The sequence below is a fragment of the Equus przewalskii genome, chromosome 4 (genome assembly GCF_037783145.1).
Source record: "Equus przewalskii isolate Varuska chromosome 4, EquPr2, whole genome shotgun sequence".
Lineage (NCBI taxonomy): Eukaryota > Metazoa > Chordata > Mammalia > Perissodactyla > Equidae > Equus > Equus przewalskii.
This window is the reverse complement of record NC_091834.1, coordinates 96,585,186-96,609,667: the sequence shown is the minus strand read 5'-3', so window position 1 is coordinate 96,609,667 and position 24,482 is coordinate 96,585,186. Positions and strand designations below refer to the sequence as shown.

General features: G+C 38.0%; 1 protein-coding gene across 1 annotated transcript; it reads right to left on the bottom strand.

The window, feature by feature from the left end:
- Positions 1-2,421: 2,421 nt before the first annotated feature.
- Positions 2,422-9,999, bottom strand: LOC103556934 (olfactory receptor-like protein OLF3). The gene is made up of 2 exons (XM_008529243.2): positions 9,944-9,999; positions 2,422-3,397 (listed from the first exon to the last, which is right to left on the bottom strand). The coding sequence occupies exons 1-2, from the start codon at positions 9,997-9,999 to the stop codon at positions 2,422-2,424; spliced, it is 1,032 nt and encodes a 343-aa protein (XP_008527465.2).
- Positions 10,000-24,482: the final 14,483 nt, after the last annotated feature.

Below are 24,482 nucleotides of genomic sequence, written 5' to 3'. Positions count from 1 at the left end.
CAAAGGGAACATGAGATGGGTGGTGGAGAAAAGTCACAAACACTGTAACCACATGACCAGTCACAGAAATGAGGATGCAGCATCTTCATGTATCCTTCTCCTTGAAGTTTCACGTGTACATTTGTATTGTTGACTAATTTCCTTCTTCTTTCATCTCTTTCTCCTACCATTTAATATAGGGTGTATTCATGGTGATAAATTTTGCAGTTTACTCCACAATTTACAGGTTATTCAGACAGGATTATGACATTTTAGAGGAGGAATGGCGTCCACAAGGGAATTCCAATCTGGGAGAAGATTAAGTGTTCCTCTTAAATCTCTTTTAAATCTTGTAACTTGACTTTTCTCTTTGCCCATTGCCACTATCTCAGTTCAGATTCCCCTAAAGTCAATAGTATTCCTGGAGTAGCCCCTTATCTGGTTGCCTCCAATATTTTCTTCTCCTCATTCATTTGCCAGAGTGATAATTCAAAAATGTAAATTTTAAGCCATGCTCCTGCTTAAAAATTTTTACTGGCTCCCTGTTGCTGTTAGGATAAAATTCAAAGTCTTTTGGTGTTCAATGCCCTCTAAGACCTGGCCTCTGTATACCATCTTTTCATCTCACTATTTCTTCAATCTTCTCTGCCCTGCAAGTGTGGCTCCAGGACATTTTTGGACTCTCAGGCTCTCTCCCATCTTGGCATATTTCACAAGTTTCTCCTTTGTTCAGATTGCTTGTCAACCTGGATCATTTGTTTTCACTTTCCTGGTCTCCACCTGGACCTTTTCTCTTCCTTTCATACAAGAAGATTTCTGCAATCACCCTGAAGTCTTACTCTTTTTGTGACACTTATGACGATGCATTTTAATTGCTGCATCATCTGTCATCACTGCTAGGTAGTCATATCCTTGTCAGGATTGTGTCATATGTGACTATTGCATCTCAAGAACCACTCATTGTCCCTGACACAGGTAGACACTCTGTTAATATTTCTTGAATTAACACCAAGAGAAATTTAGTCTACTAGTATTGACATCTTGAGGTGATGCCTGCCTGTATCACAAAATTTAGGATCGGATTACTTTTAAGGTACAATTAAAAGGTCAAATGAGTTTTGGATTATGTGAGCCGTCGGCACTGTTTAAACCATGAGATTCTCTGGTAATGTGTCCACAAATGGAAGAACTGCCAATCAGCTGACTTAAAGAAGAGACAATGGAAGGGAAGGATTTTGAACTTTCTACAAGGGAGTGAGGAGATGAGCTACTATCATATTCTTTCTCCTGATTCTGCTTCATCATCCACATACAATTATTTCTTCCCCTTCTTTTCCATTACTTAAGATATGCTTTTTCACAGAGGTTCATCCACTCTCAGACTATTCCACTTGAGTAGATTTGCTAGGGTCCTATTGTGTGTTGGAGGACGGACGAGAAAAGACTCAATACAGTGACTGGAGACCACATCTGCACAGCTGACTGAACCATCCTGATTCCCAAAAATGTATATTAGAGTTGTCTTGTCTTTCATTGGCTTTGGCTGAGGAGTATGTCCTTTCTTAGACAACTACTTCTTTGATGTTTTATACATTATTTCATATTTTATGTGCTTAAAAGCACATATTAAGTCTCAGAAAAGGCAGTTATAGATTTTTAAAGATCAGACAGTTTTAACCTTTAATATATATGCTTTTTTAAATTTATATATGCTGTGAAATTCCTCTGAAACTGTATACTATCAAGAAGAACTGAAAAGTAGCTTTTCCTTGGCCCATATAACCTTGTGTGCAAACACCTTTAGTTACATTCCACCAGTGTAAAACAAGACCTTTAGAAGATGCTTCTCCACTGAGTTACCCCCAGCACTCAGACAAAGACATGTCCACATGTCGTAGACCCAGCACAAAAGCATTTTAATCAGCCTTGACAGCAACACTCTCTTCAGAAGAGTTACTCACGCAATTACTGGATGTGGCTACATACACTACACATCATTTTAAGTGAGGGTTCAAATCCGAAAACGCATTTGTTCCCAATGGAAACATGATAACCCATTATAAACAAAATTTGGATGAATATGAACCAGGGGTCCAAGGTAAGATCCATGAATAGGTCCGTGATTACAAATGATAAGACAAATCAAAATAATAAATGGTATTTTTTTCATTACTCTCAGGCCACGTGAATGGAGATTGAATAAGGGTGGGAAGTTCTGTTACAGCAGTGCTTAACTCCGCTGGACATGCTGCTGTGACATAAAAATACTCCCACATTCAACTCCCCACCCTAACCACTCAACCTCCTACTTAGCATCACCAGTACACGTTTCATCATCTCCTTCCTGGTTGCCAGGGCAATGCAGTTGATGGCTGTCATATCTGAGTTGAGTGGGAGAACACATAGGCAAAGCTCTTTTCTCTAAGCAATGCTCATAATTCATCAACTTGCCAGTTTTGACGTTAATCCAGATAATTGCCCTAGTAATTTCTGCCAGGCTCCCTTCACCTCCTTATTCCTTATACTGTAAATCATAGGGTTCAGCACAGGCATCAAAATGGCATAGAAGACAGAGATCAACTTCTCTTGAAGGACAGAGGGACTGGAATGTGGCTGGATGTAAGTGAAAATGGTCATGCCATAGCACAGGACAACCACTGTGAGGTGAGAGGCACAGGTCTGAAAGGCTTTCTTCCTTCCCTCTGTGGACTGGATCTTTAGGATGGTGGAGATGATCTTGATGTAGGACAAGAGAACCAGGCAGAAAGGTGTCATCAGCAGCACAATGCTAGAAACCATGATTGCAACCTCATTGGAAGAGGTATCCACACAGGCCAGCCTGATCACAGCTAGGATTTCACAGGATATGTGATCAATAAACTTGTTTGTGCACATGGGCAGCTGAAAGGTGATGGTGCTCTGCATGAGAGAGTTGATGGAGCCACTGACCCAGGATGTGATGGCCAACCTAGTGCAGAGACCTCCATGCATCATGACTGAGTATCGCAGGGGGTCACACACAGCCACATAGCGGTCATAGGCCATTACTTCCAGTAGAACAAACTCAATCCCACCCAAGCCCAGGGAGAAAAATAACTGGGCTGCACAGCTCACATGCGAGATTACTTTATGTCCTGCAAGAAAATGCACCAGCATCTGAGGAACAATGCTTGTGGCATAAGAGACATCAACAAGGGAGAGGTTGGTGAGAAAGAAATACATGGGAGTGTGGAGTCTGCTGTCCAGTCTGATCAGAAGGACAATGAGAAAGTTCCCCAGCACTGTCACCATGTATGTGATGGAGAACAGGACAAAGAGGGTGACTTGAGTGTCCCAGTCACTGGAGAGGCCAAGGAGAATAAACTCCCTCACCCAAGTCTGGTTATCTGTTCCCAGGAAAAAACTGAAGATCATTAATCTGCAGAAAAAGACAAATAGCAGAAGCTGTTGAATTAAAAAACCATAAGAATAACTTTGTAAGAGAATGCATATTGTATACGACCTGCCAGCCTTAGCCAGATGTTTCAGATCCTCTATGGGCCAAGATATCAGCCTTGATCCTAATATGCATTATATCTACGCTGCATAAGAGATGATCCATTACCTTCCAAAGGACATGATCTGAGGGAGTCAGTTAAAACCTGGAGATAACGCAGCGAAATTTTAGGAGCCCTATGTCTTTCCCAACTTACCTTGGTTTCCAGGGCAAGAGAGAATGGTAGGTGACGGTGGGAGGTAAAGCGACAAAGAATGAAGATAAACAAGGATCAAAGTTCAAGGGCAACTCTACATATATCTACTATGCCAAACATGATGAAATGAATAAATTACTTACTAAAGGAAAAAGGAGAGAGTTTCGGAAGTGGCAGATGTATAGTACAAACAAGGCTAGCGTCTAATGGATAGTTCTGGTTGAGAGAATCTGGACATGAATCCTGCTTTTATGACTTACCAGATGTGTGATTTGGGTTAGAGACTTGAACTCTTCTAGACAAAATGTGCTACTATTATAACTCACAAGTATATTCAAGCTCAAATGCAGATAACTTAAGAGGAAAGTACTTTATAAGCTCTTACTGGTAGTAGTATAGGTATTAGCTGTAGCATGAGCTCCCCCCTGGGAAAGAGAGAGTAAGAAATGTGCTTTCCCTCACATCCCCTTCACTCAACACTAAAAGGATCATCCATTAAAATACAAACTTAATCATACCTCCTTCATGCACGAACAAATTTTGTGATGTCTACTGCTTATGGAATTAAGAATATCAGGAAAGGGGAATGTCCAAATACTTATTAATGAAGACCTGCTCTATCTTTTATTTTATTAATTTTAGCATTTATTATCATGTGTGTGTTTTATAGCAAAGCAGTTTACTATAATATCCTGCTAATACTTAAATAACTTTCATGGATATGTCATGTAATTATTTTTAACTCATCAAAGAATATACTCATTTCTAAAGGCAATTGCCTTGACTTTGAAATAATTTAAATTCAAAATAATTGTTGACCAAATACTCCTGTTTTCTACAGTCACAGAGTCCCTTCTTGGACTCATGGTAGATTAAGAAAATCTAAATAACATCTGTGTTGAAAAGGCAACTAAAGGCGGAAATATGGCTTGTTCAGATGATTTTAACTCACCTGCTGTGAACACCATCCCTGCACTACCTTGGATCAGCTTTCAGCTCTCTAGAACTGGATTCCTAGTGGGCCTCAGGGTGCAGAGTGAAATGAGTGGTGGGCATTGCGCTGCACATCTAAACACTTGGTCTCAGAAAGCTAACGCTTGGTCTTCTCAATTCTGATGGATTCAGGGGATCTGAAGCTATATCCAAACTTGTGCCATTCCTTGATGTCAACAGATAAGACAGACCTTTGCAGATATTTGTTCTATTTTTCTCAGGAGAAACAAGATGTCAAAACCTTTCTCATATAGGACTAGGAACACAGCTCTTGTTCAATACCAGGTTTGAACAATGAACACAGTTAAGACTCAGTCTTGTTAGTTCTTCCTCCTGTACATGACTGTTTAGTGTGCTTTTCTCAGTATTTGTTCTAACTCTAGCTGCTTTATCTTTCTGCAGGTACGTATTGTTCCAATAATAAACACTAAAATCCTATTTTACAGCCTTTGGGTCATATCTTTCTCGTACTCAACAAACTTCAAACCATACCTCTCTAAAAATGCTCTGAGCTTTCTTTGTTTGCTCCAAGAATAAACAATCCATGCTTCCTACTCAGAACATAGTGTTGAAGAATGACATACCCCTGTGGTTCATCTCCTTATACATGAGCACCATAAAAAAAGGGTTTCTGCAAACCTGTGCTTTATGAGTTGTGGTGGATGTAGGGATGTAATTATCATGACCACAATGAAGAGAATACATTAAGTGATATGATATAAAGATGCCATTGAAATATCCTGTTAAAACTTTCTCCTTCTTGCCCTACCATGATGTTGGAACTCCAATATTAGTAATTTATTCCTTTTATTTGAGATTGTCCTCCTTGTGAATTTTTTAGAGGCCCTTATTCTAAGCTGGATTTTTAAAATATGAATTACCTAATCTTATTGTGACTTTTTTAAATAGGTGACATAACAGTAGAAAACTAACACTCTTACAAATTGGGGAGGGATGGGGAATGATGCAGAAATTATAAGGAAAATCAGGTATGAGGTTTGGATAGCAAAGACCAATTCCTAACTGTTAAATATAACCTTTGGTGACCCTAGTTAAAAGTGCCTCCATGTGCCTTCTCCCATTATTCAGTTATTAATACTTACAGCAAATAGAACTAAAATACCTTCTTTCTATGGCAGATAAATAGAAGTGAAAAATAAGTTTTCAGATTCCTAATACAACACTTTTTATATAACTTAATAAAACTAATTAGAAAGTTCAACTTTAGTCAGTTGTGGTTTTTTGTTTTAGTAAAGAAAATCTGTTTGTTTAGCCTTAAACTTATTTGACCTTCTGTATTGGGATTCTTAACAATCTTGGCTGGGACAAGTGAAAATTCTGAATACAGAAGCAGAACACGTGAGGGCAGGTCCCACAACTTGCAGATATGTGTCTTTCATGCTGGTCAAAGTAGCTCAGAGCCATACCTCTACATGGTTGAACTGTCCATAGATAGTTGTCCAACTTGTGACGGAAGAGTTGGTTGATGCAGATAGTGAGTATATCCATCCTGAGAAAGAATATTTGCATCTTCCTAGTATACGGAAGCGGCGAACCCAATGCCTTTGGGTGGCTGACATCTCAAAGATGGGTTTGACATCCTGAAAGCGCAGTTAATGTTTTTCTCTTTGGGCGTCTTGTGTTCTTCTTCCAACCTGATTTGGTTCCCTAGCTTTTCATATAATTTGAGACCAATTATGAGACCCAGTTTCTCACATATATGCAACCGTGACATTAACCCTTGGAGGTATATTTTATTATAGTCTCAATTTATAAATCCTCACCTTGGTTATCTCTCTTGCTACCTGTTGCAAAGACTAAGGTTCTCTTTCAAAGTATTGCTCCCTTGGTCTGGCAAGTCTCCACAGCGCAACCTCTACAGTCAATTCTAGAGGAAGCAGCCCTGGGGTGAGAGTTAGGAGACCTCGATCCTAGTTCCAGTTCACTCTTTGAGTGTCCAAGGTCTTTGAATAAGCCATTAGTTTTCTGATATCTTAATTTATCTCATTAAAAGGAAAGTCATAGCATCTTATGTACCAAACTCTTCAGAAATAATTGAAATAGGAAGTTTTAAAGCAAATGACAATTTATCTTTTCTTTTCTGGAAACATAATATAATATTTCCACCACCGGCTGTTCAATATCAACACCTAACTGAAATTTCATACTTTTGGGCTTCTTCCCTGAGTGTCTTTCTCTCTCTATGTCAGTAGTAAGCTTTAAAATTTAGAAGGCTGTTGAAAAAATTTTAGCCAAGCCTAAAACTTCTGCAAAGCGGTCATTTTCCTACATTTGCTACAATACTTGGGATAGAAGAATTCACCAGTCATGTCTCAAACAAGTCTCTAAGAAGTCACATCACTTCTGTTTCTGGCTTTTCTAAACCCACACTCCCACACGTTGCCGCCTCTCAACTATTAATCAGTGCCTGACAAAATATACATGTCTGCTTCCATCTAGTTTAAGTTGGTCAAGAGTTCTCCCCTCCAACAAAGTGATGGGTCATATAGAATAGATATCCCAAATTCCTTGGGCTCCAGGACTCATAAATCAGCTGGGACTAATTGTGATGTTTAGGGACACTGATGGGAAGAAGCTGACAAGATCTCTGAAAACAGCTCAAACACAGACCTAACGAGCTTTGGCAGCAGCTGCATTGGCAATATAGGGCTGACAGATTCCCCTTAGGAGCCCCATGCTTTAGAATGTTAATTGCTGCCCCCACTCCCAATTCACAAGGGCAGAGCCTCCATGTCGCCCTTCTTCTCCCTGTGGAAGGCTGTTCTCCTCCATCCTTCTCCACCAACATCTTCATTATAGCCTTAGGTCATTCTAAAGTCAGAAAAGCCAGCTTTCTGAGGTTTTAGGATGTTCTCCTACAGCCAAAGCCACACTTGATCCCTCAATGGTCCAATCCTAGGGGGCAGTTCCTGGGGCTGCATCTAAATCTGGCGTAAACACCAATTCTCCCCTCTTGGCTCTAGATGCCTTTACTTCTCCTTCTAGAGACAGGAGAGATGTGCTTCACTCCCCTGACACATGTGCAAAGAGTCTAATGGGCTTCTGCGAGCATTGCAGGAATGATGGACATCCTAGTGCATTGCTCTTGGTACTATTTAAGCTCCAAAAATATACAGATTAAAAACCCAACACATTAAAACCCACCACATATACAGATTAAAAACCCAAATCTACAATAAGTTGATATAGGAATATCAGCAGCTACTGAAAAAAAAATGGAAAAGAAATAAGGCCATCCAAAACCCTTAACACAGAAGAGTGAAACTTCTACACCTCTTCCAACTTTATTTTTAATTAAACTTTGTACATATAGAGATTGTGGATTTACATACTGCTGTAGGAAATAATACAAAAGTATCTCTTGTACCCTTTGCCCAAAAACAAAAAAACTACCATACAACCCAGCCATTGCCTTCCTGGGCATTTTTCCTAATCAAATGAACACTATGCTCACACAAAAGCCTATACATGAATGTTTACAGCAGCTTTATTTATATGGATGTCCGGTATCTCCTCATCCTCATCAGCATTTGGTACCGTCTATTTTTATTTAACCATTCTGATGGTTTTTATTTGCATTTTCCTAAAGATTAATGATGTTGAAAATCTTTCCATGTGCTTACTTGCCATTTCTCTATCTTCTTCAGTAAAATGTCTCTTCGTATCTCTTGCCCTTGTCTAAACTGGACTGTTTGCTTTTGACTGTTGAACTTTGAGAGTTCTTTATTTATTCTAGATACTAGTCCTTTGTTCACCATCAGGTTTGCAAATATTTTCCCCAGGCTGTACCTTACCTATTTATCTTCTTAACACAGTGTTTCTCAGAATAGAATTCTATAATCTTGGTGAGGTCTAGTTTGTCATTTTCATCTTATAGCTAATTCTTTTTGTGCCAAGTCTAAGACTTTCGCCTATCCTAGATCTCAAAGTCATTTTTCTATGTTTTTTCTAAAAATTTATAGTTTTACATTTTAGAAGCCTGTCATCCTTTTCAGGTTGACTTTTTCATAAGCCGTAAGACAGAGGGAATTGTTTTCAGCATACAAATTTTGTACACATTTTGTTAGATTTACACATAATTATTTCACTTTTGAACTTCTGCATGAGAAAGTTCATGGAATCACTGACCCAGGATATGATAGCCAATCTAATACAGACCACTCTATGCTGGATGATCAAGTATTGCAGGTCACACACAGCCGCATAGTGATTATGAGTCATCACTGCCACTAGAACAATCTCAATCCCACCCAAGCCCAGGGAGAAAAATAACTGGGTTGCACAGCTCACATACGGGATTACTTTATGCACCGGCATCTGAGGGAGGGTGCTTGTAGCAAAAGAGACATCAATAAGGGAGAGATTGGTAAGAAAGAAATACACGGGAGTGTGGAGTCGGCTGTCCAGTCTGATCAGAAGGACAGTGAGGAAGTTCCCCAGCACTGTTATCAGGTATGTGATCAAGAACAGGACAAGAGAGAGACTGAGTGTCCCAGTCAGCAGACAGGCTGAAGAGAACAAACTCTCTCACACACATCTGGTTAACTGTGCACATTAAAATGTGAGGATTATTAATCTGCAGAGTTGGTCAATCAATGAAAGAAACATAAAAATAAGTTTTTGTGAATACATACTGTATACAACTGGCCAGCCTTAGTCAGATGTTTCAGATCATTCATGATCCAAACATCCAGACTTGATCCCAGTATGCATTATATATCTACTCTGCATCAGAGACAGCCCAGCGCCTTCTTAAGGACATTCTGTGGTCTCAGAGAGACCCAGTTAAAGCCTGGAGATAATGCAGTGCAATTTTAGGAGCACTACATCTTTACCGATTTACCTGAGATTCCAGGGTGAGGAGAGAATGGTAAGTGACAATGGTAGATAAAACGATAAACAGTCAAGAAAAAACATGATTGGAAAGTATAAAAACTATGTTAAATATGTCAAATAGAACATCATGATGAAACGGATAAATCTATTACAAAAGGAAAGCTTGGGATGTGACAGGGAATTGTGGAAAGATCTGGAGTTGCATAACCTAGGTTTGAAACCCGATTTTATTTAGCAGCTATGTGGTTTTGGTTTAGTGGCAAAGTTTTGGATTTGAAACAGGGATAAGATAACTCACAAGTACGTTTAAGCTGAAATGTACGAAACTTATAGGGAAAATACTTGTGAACTGTTACTAGTGGTAGACCACTATACAGTAGTCTCCTCTCACCTATGGTTTCACTTTCCAGGGTTTCAGTTACCTGTGGTCAACCACAGACTTTGTCTGCTCCTGACATCCAACCATCGACATCGTCATGGATCGATGACCCTACTTCTGATGATCTTCAGAAGGTCAATAGTAGCCTAACACTTCGTCACAATGCCTACGTCATTCACCTCACTTCATCTCATCACGTAGGCGTTGTATCATCTCACATTATCACAAGAAGAACAAGAGTGAGTACAGTACAATAAGGTATTTTGAGAGGGAAAGAGAGACCACATTCACATAACTTTTATTACAGTATGTTATTATAATTGTTCTGTTTTATTACGAATTGTTAATCTCTAACTGTGCCCATCATATAAATTAAACTTTATCATAGGCATATATTCATAGGAAAAAAAATAATATATATATAGGGTTTGGTACTATCCATGGTTTCAGGCAACCACTAGGGGTCTTGGAATGTATCCCCCACCAATAAGGGAAGAATACTGCAGTAGTTTGAGTGTTAGCAGTAACGTGACCTCTGCCTTGGGGTAAAGCAGCAAATGTGATTTTCCCATGCATCCCTTCTAAAAATCCAGACGTAAATAGTATTGGAGGCAACCTTTAATAGACCAGAGGGCTTAGGGGTGGGTGGGTCACTTTGAGGACCTGGGCACCAGTCATCTTTTTGATAGCCATTCGTCCCTTCAGTCTCAGTGGGATAGGATGAGTAGGGAACTGTAACTGTATCTTGTTTTTATTTTACTCTTTTCAACCTGCTGCTGTTAGGAACTCACCCTTGGTATATGGGCTCAAAAGAAAGGAAGTGAGAGTATGGGTGCTGAGACTTCCTCAGTACAAGAGAGGAAGGAAAGCAATGTTTATGGACCCTTCTTCATATGAATTCACGTAAATGTACATTGGAATGGAGTTTCTTCCATTTTCTTTTCTCAGGAAGTGCTTTTTCAGTAGAACTACATGTTCTAATATCAATTTTGAACATTAAACAGAAACAGTTTCATCTAAGAAAGTTTTTTGTAGGTCTGAATAATTCTCAGTTTTACTCCATGCCTGCCTATTCACTACCTTCCTCTCCTTGCAGTGCACAAAACAAGGGAAAACAGCAGATAAAGGCAGTACGAGGGACTGACAGTGGAACCTGAGCTTCTTGCCTCATCCCAGAACCCACAAGGTCAGGCTAGTATCTCTGAGCAGAAAGGCTAAGACTATCTATGCTTCAACTCTCTTCTCTGATAAACGACAGAACAAAACAAGTAGTTCCAGAAATGCCCATCTCTTTCAAGGCTCAGACACATACAGCTTTAAAAATCTCTTTCCTAGTGTCCTCCTCAAACCCGATCTCCCCTTTTATCAGTCTCTCCTCTCCTGCTCCATCATGATACGTCCACCACCACCCTCACTTTGCTTTGCTTTGCTTCAATCGTGGTCAAGCTGGGAAAATATTGACTTTTCTCGAAGAAGATGTTCAAATTTACTTCTAAAACCTCAAGAAAACATTTAACTTAATAAATCTGTTAAGTGTCGTTGAATATATAGTAGATACGGAGCAGACAGTAGACATTTCTTTTTCCATCAATTTGGCAAACATCCATGAAGTATCATTGCTGCTAGATGCTGGGATTTCAAGGTGAATGTTATACTTCCCTTACTCTTAGAGCTCATGTGGATGAAACAGACACAGAACAGATCAACACCACGTCATTTGTTCCTGTGCTGCATATGCAACTGGCCTGAAGAACATGCCAGCCCGGGACTCACTCTCTTATCTCACTCACTTCACAAATATCTTTTCTACAGCCTTCGTCCCATTATAAATGAGTAACAGTGTCACATCCTAGAGAAGCCAAAACTTCAGAGCAAAACAGTTCCTGTTTTGAATTCACATCTCTTCTGCTTCTTGAGGCCTAGAGCGAGCTACTTAGCCTCTGTGATCCTCATACGTCTTCATCCATGATACATAGATAATATTGGCCATCTGAAAGAGATATGGTGAAATTAAAGGAGTTGAATGTCGAAAGTTCCTACATGAGTGCCTAAACCAGGGCAGGTGCCCCTTATTTAGTGATAATGATTAGTCTGGATTTTGTGCTCTTGGTGACATCAGGATCTTAGTCTGTCATTTATTCCACATCCTCAGGTTTCTCTTGCTCCTTAGTGACTCCTTCTTTCTCATTACGAAAAAATATACAGACCTCTTAAAATGGAGAGAGGAATACTTGTTATGTTCTTACCATTCTATATCTTGCTTCATTTCACATCTCAAATGTTTGGTGTCCCCTTTCTGGATGCATTTCCTCTTAGCATTCATCCCTGGATCATAGAAATTTCCACCTTTATTAATTTAGAGGATTTGCAAATTTAAAGTTACTGAAGACCTATTCTCATTAAATTCAGCGATTTTCATTTTTAACTTTTAACAATGTTAACTTTTCCTCCTTTATATGCTTCTGTCATGATTTTCCTCCAATTTAATTTTTATTGACTGTCTTCTTCGACAGTTTTTTTGAAATTCTCCCCCTCCGTTACTGAGCATTTTATAAGGTTCTGTGCTTAGAATTTTACTCTTCTTTCCCTTGTTTTTTCTCCTTGAAGGGCTTATGATTTCTAAATACAATAATTATTATCAACCACATGTAGCTCGCCCTCAATACTGCATTTATCTCCTTAGACTTCTTTCCAAAGGTCTAGATGCTTTCCCCAACAGCTTAATGAATATTTCATAAATATCTCACCAACGACTCCACACACTGTATTCCCTCCTGACTTCTGTACTTCTGTCAATGGGACTACAATTCTCCCACTCTCCCAACACATCATGTTTGACTATTCCCTCCTCCTCACCACTCCATGGATAAATCTTCTTCCTTCATTTCTTTTATGACATATCTCCCATCTTCCTCACAGTGTTCATTCACACTTACACTTGCCCTTATCATTCCCGTCATGTGGAGTGCAGGACCTTTCTTGTAAATTTCCCTGATGTTACCTCCACCCACTCCACACATCCTACACACTCCCTCCAAATTAATCATGCAAAATATGAACTTATTCACATCACTTTCATGCACAAACAGATCTATGATGTCTCAATGCATACAGAATTAAGTTTATCCTAGACAGAAGAATTTGCACACTGTCCACAATCTTGTCTTGTCCTATTTCTAACTTTAATTTTCTTTTCTATAGATTTATTATCATACTATGTGTTTTACAGCAACATATCTTATTAAAATAATTGAAATACCTTTCACTTATATGTTAGCTTATTATTTTTGGTCCACCAAGGCAGCTATTTATTTCCAAAGACCATGGCTTATATCATTAATATTCAAATACACCTTTTATCTACACTCATACAGTCCCTTTTGGGTCTCTTGGTAGATAAAGAAAATAGAAACAGCATCAGCATTTGGAAAGCCAAACGAAGGAGGAAACATGAGTTCATCAGATGCTAAAACTCACCCTGTGGTTAATACCATCTCCATAATACTTTGGGATCAGCTCTATCAAATAGAGCTGGGTTTCTATCCTAGATTAGGGTGAAGAATGGTCTAGGTAACAGATAATGTGCTTCATTCCATATCTCACCACTCCTATCAGGAAGCCAGAGGTTGGTCTCAGCTCCAAGTAATTAGTAGGATGTTTTTCATTGAAGTCAAATAACTAAGGGGAAAATGGGATATTTGCTCCATGTGTCTGTACAAACAAGGCAACAAAAACTGTTCGTGCAGGGTTAGACATGCAGCTGATGTTCAAATCCAGTGTGGAACAATGACCATAGTCAAGAGCTAGGTCTCTTAGTTCTGCCTCCTGTCCAAGTGTGTTTGTCTTCTCTTCTCAGTATTTGTCACAACTCTGGCTACTTTACTTTTTTGTTAGGTCTGTAATGCTCCTATAACAAAGAACAAAATCCTATTTTACATTCTTTGGATCATATCATCCTCAACTCAACAAACCTCAAACCACATTTTTCTATATATGTTTTGAGCTTTCTTTGTCTACTCAAAAATAAATAAACTAAGTTACGTCCTCAGAGAATAATGTTGAAGAATGGCACACCCCTTGTGGTCCATCTCCTTAGGTAAGAGCACCATGGAGGGAGAACTTCCTCATGCCTGTGCTTTATGAATGGTGGTAGATGTAGGGCTGTGGCCATAAGGAATAGAGAACATATGACAGAACATGAAAGCTGCTGTTAAAATAGTCCATGAAAAATGATGTGTTTAAAGTACTGGTACTAATGTCTGAAATCTGTAACTTCTTTGTTGAGCATTGTCTTTTAGGTGAAATGTCTAAATATGAAATAATATTAAATGAGAAGTTTAACATATGAAGTACCTAATCTTATTGTGAACTAGTATGTGAATAGCACTTAGGAAAGTTCAGGGGTGAAATATAGACAGCAAGACTAGATTTTCTCAGTTAAAATATTACCTTTACAGACCCGAGTTAAAACTATCTCAAAGTGCCTTCTCCCATTATCCAGTAATTATTAGTTACACAAATATCAAGACTGAAATGTTCTTCTCTTGACGACAAAGAAAAAAGACAAAGAGCAAATGAACACATTTCTCACACTTCCATATCTTGGCTATTGTAAATAATACTGCAGTGAACATGGGGGTGCATATATCTTTTCAAATTAGTGCTTTCATTCCTTTGTATAGACACCCAGAAGTGGAATTGCTGGATCACATAGTAGTCTATTTTTAATTTTTTGAAGGAGTTCTATATTGATTTCCATAGTGAGTGTGCCAATTTACATTCCCATCATCATTGTACAGAGTTCCCTTTTCACCACATCTTCACCAGTGCTGATTTCTTTGACTCAAGTTAAATATATTTCTAATGACAAATTCTCAAGTAGTAATTTTTGGTAACATTTGTAAACATCTAGCCTTTTGGAATAATTGAAATGAGGCATCTCCCAACTAAACTATTATAATTTATTTAAACTCTGACCAGTTAATCTCCCAGATGGGACACCCTTCCATGCTGAGCTCCCTACAGTCTGTGGTATTCCTGACAAGAAAGAGTATTGCCCCAAGTAACAGTATGACTTCTCAACATAAAATACACTTTTAGCCTTTTACCACAACCTCCCCATATTCCTGCTCTGATAGCATTGATAAGGTTTTGAAGAAAGTTTGAGCAACTGCTCATCAAGAAAGATGACAACCTGATCCAGAGACAAAATCAAACCAACACTGGCAGAATTTTGACTACGTTGCTGCCCATAGACAGTATCATTACGTGTGGATCTCTGGAGATGTCTTCAGATGCTGCTGTTCATATTTTTTAATTGCATTAAGTTTCCATTGCTGCACTACAGAGTAACACTCAAAAATACTCCATTACTTTGCAAGGATGGAAATGTTCAGGGCTTTACACATGGGTGCCTTTTCCATTTGCAACATTCACGACCACGTTTTATTATCCTACCCTGGTGAGTATATTGTACGTTTAAAACTATGTAACAACATTTTCCACTTCTATTGGCTGACTGTTTCATTAATTATCTTCTCCCTCTCTCCCACATTAGGAAGAGAGAAGTAATGATTTGAAAAGACTCAGGAGGTTTGCATGCTGTAGAAGTGTTCCTCAGTATCTCAACTTCTGGAATTATATTCCAGAATAACAATCCTTTCTACTATTTATGCCAATTCAAAGAGTACGTGGTAGGACAAAACTTTGGATAAATCTCAAAACTCCAATCTGAGACACAGTGAGGCTTAAAGGTGAGCCTCTTACCCATAATATCTCCCATTTCTATGGAGATGATGCCCTACAGCTAAGGGATAATAAGTCAAAAGTTTTTTCTCCCCCAAAAGTTTGTTTATGCATCCTTTTTGTAACACTCCATTGAGTTGTAATCATATTGGTCTCTTTATTGGAGTCCCCTACTATCTTAGCTGAGACAAATGGAAGTCCTGAATAGAGAAGCAGAGCACATGAAAGTGAGTCCCACAGCCTAAAGAGGTGTTTTTTTTCCATGCTGGTCAAAATAAACCAGAACATTTTCACAGTTGAGTTGTCACTAAAAATGGTACTTTCGTTTTTTTTCTCCCCAAAGCCCCAGTACATAGTTGTACATCCTACTTGTAAGTCCTTCTAAGTTCTTCTATGTGGGATGCCACCACAGCATAGCTTGAAGAGTGGTGTGTAAGTCTGTACCCAGGATCCAAACTGGTGAACACAAGGCAGCCAAAGCGGAGCCCACAAACTTAACAATTCCACCACTGGGCCAACCCCAGTACTTTCATTTAAAGAAAGATTCATCTGACATACAGCTGAATACTTGAGTGTTGTATACACTGAATGCAGCCTTCATGGGCAGGACTATTTGCATCATTCTAAAGTTTGGAAGAGAGAACCCAAGGACCACTTGACTGGGTTATTTTTCAAAAATTATTTTGTATCCTCAGAAGGCAATAAGTTTTCTATTCCTGCCTGGATCAGTTGCCTGGATTTTCACATAATCAGCAATTATTGAGGCCCAGTTCCTACCATACATGCAATCCTGAAATTATCTTTGATATTTCATCATGATTTCACTTTGTAATGCTCAAATTCTTTCTATGTCCTGTCCCGTATAGGTGAGACTAGGGCATTCTTTTGCAGTATAATTTCCTCAGTCTACCATGCCTCCACAGTGCAATCCCTATAGCCCATTCCAGAGGAACCAACCCCGAAAGGAAAATTAAAATACTTTGTGTATATACTCTTAGGGAAATAATTGAGATAAGAGACTTCATAGTCATAAACAATCCATCTTTTCTGGAAATATAGTATACTCCTACTACATATTCATGAATATTAAGACCTAACTAATTGTTTTATAGATCTGTGCTTCTCCGTTAGTGTCTCACACAAATATGATGTAGAATTCATCAATAATAACTCCAATTTCTAAACATTAATCATTCTATTTCTCACCCCTCTTCCATTTCACTCTTTCTCTTTCTGCCAGTACAAAAGTTTGGAATTGAAAACCCTTAGAATAAAAATGTACCTAGGCCTGCAGCTTCAGGAAAGCAGAATTCCTTTACTACATTTGCCATATTATTTTTAGAGTGAGACGATTTCAGCATTCATGGTTCATATCTCTGATCCAAAGTCCCTAAAAAATCAGATCAGTTCTATTTCTGCTCCTTTAGAAACCTCTGTTTACACCCACCCTCTGTTGATACTTCCATTAGAACTCTCAAACACTGATTAGTGCCTGACCAAATTGATATGTCTACTTCACTCTAGGTTTATGCTGCTTTCTAACGAGTGTGTCCCTCCAACAAAGTTATGGACCATAGAGATGGAGTGTCCCAGATGCTTTGGCTCCTGGGCTAAGAACTCACCTGGGACTTGTTTGTATTGTGAGGGAACTGCTGCGAGGACGCTCGCAGGTGCCCCCTGAATTGGTTCAAATGCAAACCTAATGAGGCATGGTAGTGTGTGAATTAGCAATGTGGACCTGACAGATTCCCCTGAGGAGCTTTATGCATTCGAGTGTTAATTGCTATCACCACTCCCAGTTCTCAAGGGCCAAGCCTTGATGTCACCCTTCTTCTCCCTATGGTAGGCTATTCTCTCCATCCTCCTCCACGTACAACAGTCCACTGAAGCCTAAGCTCATTCTAAAAAGTCAGAAATGCCAGCTTTCTGAGATTTTAGGATATTCTCATATAGCCCAAACCTGACCATTATCACTCATCCCCCTATTTTAGTGAGCAGTGACTAGGCTGTATCCAACCTGATGAAAAACCAGTTATCCTCTTCGGCTCCAGGATGCCCTTAACTCTCCTTTTGGAGACAGGAGATTGTTTTCACTCCCCTGAGATGTGTGCCAGGAGTCTACTGGGAGCATTGCAAGTATTGACGGACATCGGAGTATACTTCTCATGGTACTATTCAAGTTCCAGAAATAATAACAATGAATATAAACATCTAAGATTCCAAATAAGATCTACAAAAATAGAGTTTTATGATCTCCAGGAAAAAAAAGAATAGAAAGGGAAGATCCAATATTCTTAATACAGAGAGTTAGCTTTCTTTATCTCTTCAAATTATTAATATTAATGAAAAGATTCAATGTAACTTAGACACAATGCAATTCCACCATCACTCTCTCATATATTCTTTACTGATCATGCACCCCTTTAAGTGAATCATTTATCCATTTATCCACTCATCTATCATGTCAAATAACCAGGAACTCTCAACACCACCATTTATGTATCCACTCATTTACCTAACTTTCTAAAACCATCTCAGTACTCACTGATCCCTTTGCTGGTCTGCTCATCCACCCATGTATGTGTTTCACCATCATCCACATGCCAAGTCACCTATTACCCTAATATCCATTAATTACCTAAATCTTCTATACTCACCCAACGTATTAGCCTTCTGCTTATCCACTAATTTATTCCATCATGTTACCATCGCTTCTGATATTATTGCACCCAGTGACTTTGACAAAGTTTCTGTGATATTCCAGGCCATAGAAAGAGAAAGCAGAGATGCTTCTCACTTCTCACTTGAATTTCTTAAGTCCCATAGAATTGACAGAATTGGTTCGATATTTTCTCTGAGGAAACTCGGAAAACTTCCATGGCTATAAGGGTTTTAGTCATAGTATCCAGAAGTTGACATCACTTCTGTTTTTCTCCACTTATCTGCGGAAACAAAGGTAAACTCCCAAATTCCAAGCTTCTAACGAGGACTCCACAGCACTCTCAGTCCCTCTTGCTCAAAATCTTGGGAAACCTTCCTTCTCATTCAACTTCTATCATACAGCAAGTTATATCAACTCTTTGAAATGTCTCTCACATGGATCCCTTTTTTTCACTATTACTACTGCTGGTCTCTATTATTTCAGCATTTTGTTTCTAAGCACAATGTAATTCAGTGCTTTTCAAAGCATGATAGGCTTCATTCTACCCAGACTTACTGAGTCATAAACTATGCAGATAAGATCCAGAAAAACTTAATGAGTCTTTCAGGTGTTTCTCATAAAATAAAACAATTTTCAGGTGTTTCTGATAGTGTAAAATTGGAGAACTACTAGAACAATTCGTTCTGTAGACCACTGTTGTTCATTAAAACACTTTATTCTACCATACCCACTCACAAAGATTTGATCTGAAGTCTCCAATGACCCTTAATGTCAGCTCTTGGCTGAGAGAGAAGAGATCCAAAGTCAACCACAATTTAAGTTTTTCCCGCCTCTTTCTCACATGAGTCCCTACCTTTCCTACACTTCCTGCTGTTCCTCAAACCAGAAATGCTTCCTGTTCTGCCCAGGAAGTTCATCTCATAAGTGTCCACCCAGAAATTGAAATAGTTCCTTCAAGAAGCATTTAAGACAACACACTAATATGTATTATCAATGTGTAGGCTTGGGTTTGCAAGAAGAACATGAATATAACCAATAATTTGCTCCAAACACTATGCATATAACTTGGGTGAGCAGCTTCCAGATAAGTGGTTAGTTTGACTTAAAATTCTTTGGCTTAAAAATCATTATTTGCCATTATTATATATTACTTAGCTGTAAATTATCACTCACATTTGCCACTTATACTTTATCTGTTAAAACAGACCTTTAAAAGTAACTGAAATAAAAGTTTGCATCACAAGAAAAAAAAATTCTGTAACTATGTATGGTAATGGATGCTAACTAGACTTATTGTGGTGATTATTTCACAATATATACACATATCAAATCATTATGTTGTACACCTGAAACTAATATAATGTTGTATGTCAATTATACCTCAATTTTTTAAAAAAGATAATTTCATTGCTAAAAAAAAGTAATAAAGAATTAAAAATGTACCACTCTGGTGCAGGATGTTTATAGTTGGAAGGCTGTGTGTGTTGGTGGTTGGGAAGAAGTGACGAGGATATAGGGAAATCTCTGTACTTACTGCTCAGTTTTGCTGTGAATATATGACTGCTCTAAAAAATAGAGTACACTTAAGAGGAAAAAGTAAAGCAATTGAGCTTGTTCTAACTTCCACTGGGGTTATGGAAAGCTGGAAGTACATTTGTTCCATCTTAAAACAAGAAAAGTTTTGATAAAATGCAAAATTATAACTATTCTTGAAATCATCAGTAAGCTGAGATTGTAGGGCAAGCAAACAGCAGGAAATCTCAGGAAAGATATGTGCATCCAGAGAGACAGGCTGTGAGATCTCACTTACTTGGTCCAGAGCATGGGAACAAAACAGGGCCACCAAACATACAGCAAGAATTGCTTTAACAAATAACTAAAGTTCTAGTGTGGAGTACTATAAGTAGAGAATAGCTGAGAACCACAGCAAAAAAGAGGAATTCCCACCAATTCTTAAGTTTTTCTCCACAGGCTTAGGACAATTCTCATAAGAATGTTTAGGGAAAAGTAGAAAACCAGAGAAAGCTGCCTTCTCAATGCAGGTCCAGGTGAAGACAGCCACAGCACTGCACTAAACATAAAGCACCCTCCCATCCCCAAGTCTGTCTCTCTTATGGAACAGAGGCCTGAAGTGACTGAGAGAAGGGCAGCAAACTCAGTTTCCCTCAGTGACAGATGAAGACATTACTGAGGGAAGGGAACAAAAAGTAACATTCTCATATGGAGGACCTTGGGACAGGAAACCACTCTGTGTTCAGACCATGAACCACCTCCTCACTTTTAAGAGATGGCAGGGCCACTAAGAAAGCCCCAACCCTAAGACACAGGGACAAGGGATGTGCCTAAGACTGAGATAGGACCAGGACAACAGAGAATAAACCCCCACCCTCCATCACCAGGCTAGCAGGAATTGAGAAACAAGTAACAGAAGTTTACCATGGGAAGGAGATAGCATGTGTAAAGACACACTCTCTGACATGCAATCTCACAGAGGGGGCTTAAAACTAAGGGTGGAACAGCAACATTAGGAAAACCTTCCAACCACTGAACACCCTACAGAAAGAATGAGTAATGACTGAGGAAATTGAATTTGTTGGTGCACTGAGGATAACCGTAACAAAAACAAAAAAACTCAGCTCAAGCCATGACTACATTGGTTCATGCACTCTCCCCCACAACAGAAGACTATAGGACAAAATGAAGAGATTTGCCCATTTCAAGGCCTAGTACTGTTTATCTCAGATTCTATTATTCTACACACAAAATGCCCTGATTTCAACAAAAATTAATAGTCAGAGGCAAAGGAAAGAAAAATTACAATCTACTGATCAAAGAAATTAACAGAACCAGCGTCAGATATACTTAGATACAGGAACTGTCACACAAGGGTCTAAAATATCTCTCATTATAATTTAAGGGATCTAGTGCAAAAGACAGACAGAGTTATAAATGCTTAGGAATAGAGAATTGAAGTCCAGTTTTACAAGAAATGGTAAAGGGACTTATTTAAGTGGAAAAGAGAAGGCCACAAACAAAAATAAGTATGAAAAAATTAATAAATAAAATCACTGGTAAAGGCAAATACACAGTAAATGTAGCAGATCAAACACCTATGAAGATAATAAGAAGGTCAAAAGAGAAAAGTACTAAAATTACCTATTAACATGGTAAGAGAGTAATGGATACACACACAAAAAAAGAAGTTAGATATGATATTAAACACATAAAATGTGGGAGGATGAAAGTAAAACAGTAGAGGTTTTAGTGAGAGGTCAAACTAAAGAGATCATCAACCACTATAGATTGCTATATATCTACATTATCGTGTATGAACTTTATGGTAATCACAACCAGAAACCTATAATAAACACAAAAAAAATTAAGAGGAAGGAACCCAAACATAATACTAGGGAAGCCATAAAAGCACAAGGGAAGAGAGCAAGAGAAGAAGAAAGGAACAGAGAAGAAGTACCAAAAACCCAGAACAAAAGTAACAAACTGCAATAAGTACATTTTTATCAATAGCTACTTTAAATGTCAATGGACTAAATGCTCCAATCGAAAGGCATAGGGTGGACGATTGGATAAAAAAAAAAAAAAATAGACCCATATATATGCTGCATACAAGAGACACACATCAGACCTAAAAAGACTCACAAACTGAAAGTGAAGGGATGGAAAAAGATAATCCATGTAAATGGCAATGAGAAGAAAGCTGGGATAGCAATACCGATATCAGACAAAATAGACTTTAAAACAAAAACTGTAACAAGAGACAAAGAAGGGCATTACATAATGATAAAGGGAAAAATCCAACAAGAGGATATAACACTTGTAAATATCTATGCACCCAAAATAGGTGCACATAAATATATAGAGCAATTATTACATACATAAAAGGAAAAATGGCAAAACAATAGTAGGGGACTTTAAGACTCCACTTATACCAATGGATAGGTCATCCAAACAGAAGATCAATAAGGAAACATTGGCCTTAAATGACACATTAGACTAGGTGGACTTAGATATATACAGACATTACATCCAAAAACCACAGAATACATATTCTTTTCAAATTTACATGGAACATTCTCCAGGGTATATCATGTATTAGCCCACAAAACAAGTCTCAGTAAATTTAAGAAGATTGAAATAATACCAAGTATCTTTTCTGACCACATGATACGAAACTCAAAATAGTATAAAACTAGAAATTCTACAGGAAGAAAACTGGAAACCCACAAATATGTGGCGATTCCACAAAATGCTACTGAAGAATGATTAGGTCAATGAAGAAACCAAGGAAGAAATAAAATGGAGACAAATGAAAACGAAAATACAACACGCCAAAATTTAAGGGATGCAACAAAGCAGTTCTAAGAGGGAAGTTTATAGCAAAACAGGCCTACCTCAACAAACAAGAAAAATATCAAGTAAGCAACCTAATAGTGCACCTAAAGGAACTGGAAAAAGAAGAACAAAGCCCAAAATCCGTAGAAGGAAGGAAATAATAAAAATCAGAGCAGAAATAAATGAAATAGAGACTAAAACAACAATAGAAAAAATCAATGAAACTAAGAGCTGGTTCTTTGAAAAGATAAGCAAAATTAACAAACCTGTAGCTAGACTCACCAAGAAAATAGGAGAGCTCAAAGAAATAAAATCAGAAAAGAAAGAGGAGAAATTAAAGACATCTCAGGAATACAAAAGATTACTATAGAATACTACAGAAAGCTATACACCAACAAGTCAGATAATCTAAAAGAAATGGATTAATTCTTAGAATCATACAACCTTCCAAAACTGAATCAAGAAGAAATAGAGAACTTAAATTAACAAATCACGAGTAAGGAGATCAAAACAATAATGAAAAACCTCCCCAAAAATAAAAGTCCAGAACCAGACGGGTTCCCTGTTAAAATCCACCAAACATTCAAAAAAGACAATACCTAACCTTCTGAAACTCTTCTAAAAAGTTGAAGAGAAAGGGAAGCTTTATAACTCATTCTACAAAGTGAACATTGCCCTAACACCAAAACCAAACAAGGACAAGAAAAAAAAAAGAAAGAAAACTACAGGCCAGTATCACTGATGAACATCAATGCAAAAATCACCAACAAAATACTAGCAAATCAAACACAGCAATACATTAAAATGATCATACACCATGATCAAGTGGGATTTATTCCAGGGATGCAGGGATGGTTCAACGTCCACAAATCAATCAATGTGATACACCACATTAACAAAATGAAGAATAAAAAGCAGATGATCATCTCAATAGATGCAGAGAAAGCATTTGATGAGACAGCACCCATTTATGAGAAAAACTCTGAATAAAATGGATATAGAAGGAAAGCACCTTAGCAAAAAAAAAAAAAGTCCATATATGACAAATCCACAGCTAATATTCTCAGTGGAGAAAAACTGAAAGCTATCCTTCTAAGAACAGGAACCAGACACGGATGCCCACTTTCACCACTCTTACTTAACATAGTATTGGAAGTCTTAGCTAGAGAAATTAGGCAAGAAAAAGAATTAAAAGAGATCCAAATTGGAAAGGAAGAAGTGAAACTGTCACTATTTGCAGATGACATGATTTTATGTATAGAAAGCTTAAGGAATCCACTAAAAAAACTTTTAGAAATAATGAACGAATACAGTAAAGCTGCAGGATACAAAATCAACATACAAAAATCAGTTGCTTCTCTGTACACTAAAAACGAAGTAGCTGAAAGAGAAATTAAGAATACAATCCCATTTACAATTGCAAAAAAAAAAGAATAAAATACCTGGGAATAAACTTAACCAAAGAGGTGAAAGATCTGTATACTGAAAACTATAAGACATTGTTGAAAGAAACTGAAGAAGACACAAAGATATGGAAACATATTTCACGCTTCTGGATTGGAAGAAAGAACATAGTTAAAACGTCCATACTTCTTAAAGAAATCTACAGATTCATTGCAATCCTTTTCAAAGTTCCAATAACATTTTTCACAGAAATAGGACAAAGCATCCTAAAATTTATTGAAACAACAAAACACGCCAAATAGCCAAAGGAATCCTGAGAAGAAAGAACAAAGTTGGAGGTATCACACTCCCTGATTTCAAAATATTCTACAAAGTTATTGTAACCAAAACAGCATGGTACTGGCACAAAAGCAAACACACA

Bases quoted from the DNA above. Each gene is read 5' to 3' on its own strand.
- LOC103556934 (XM_008529243.2), bottom strand. From the start codon at position 9,999: ATGACGATGTCGATGGTTGGATGTCAGGAGCAGACAAAGTCTGTGGTT. The intron at 3,398-9,943 runs GTAACTGAAACC...CTTTTTCTGCAG, and splicing joins AAGTCTGTGGTTGACCACAG to ATTAATGATCTTCAGTTTTT.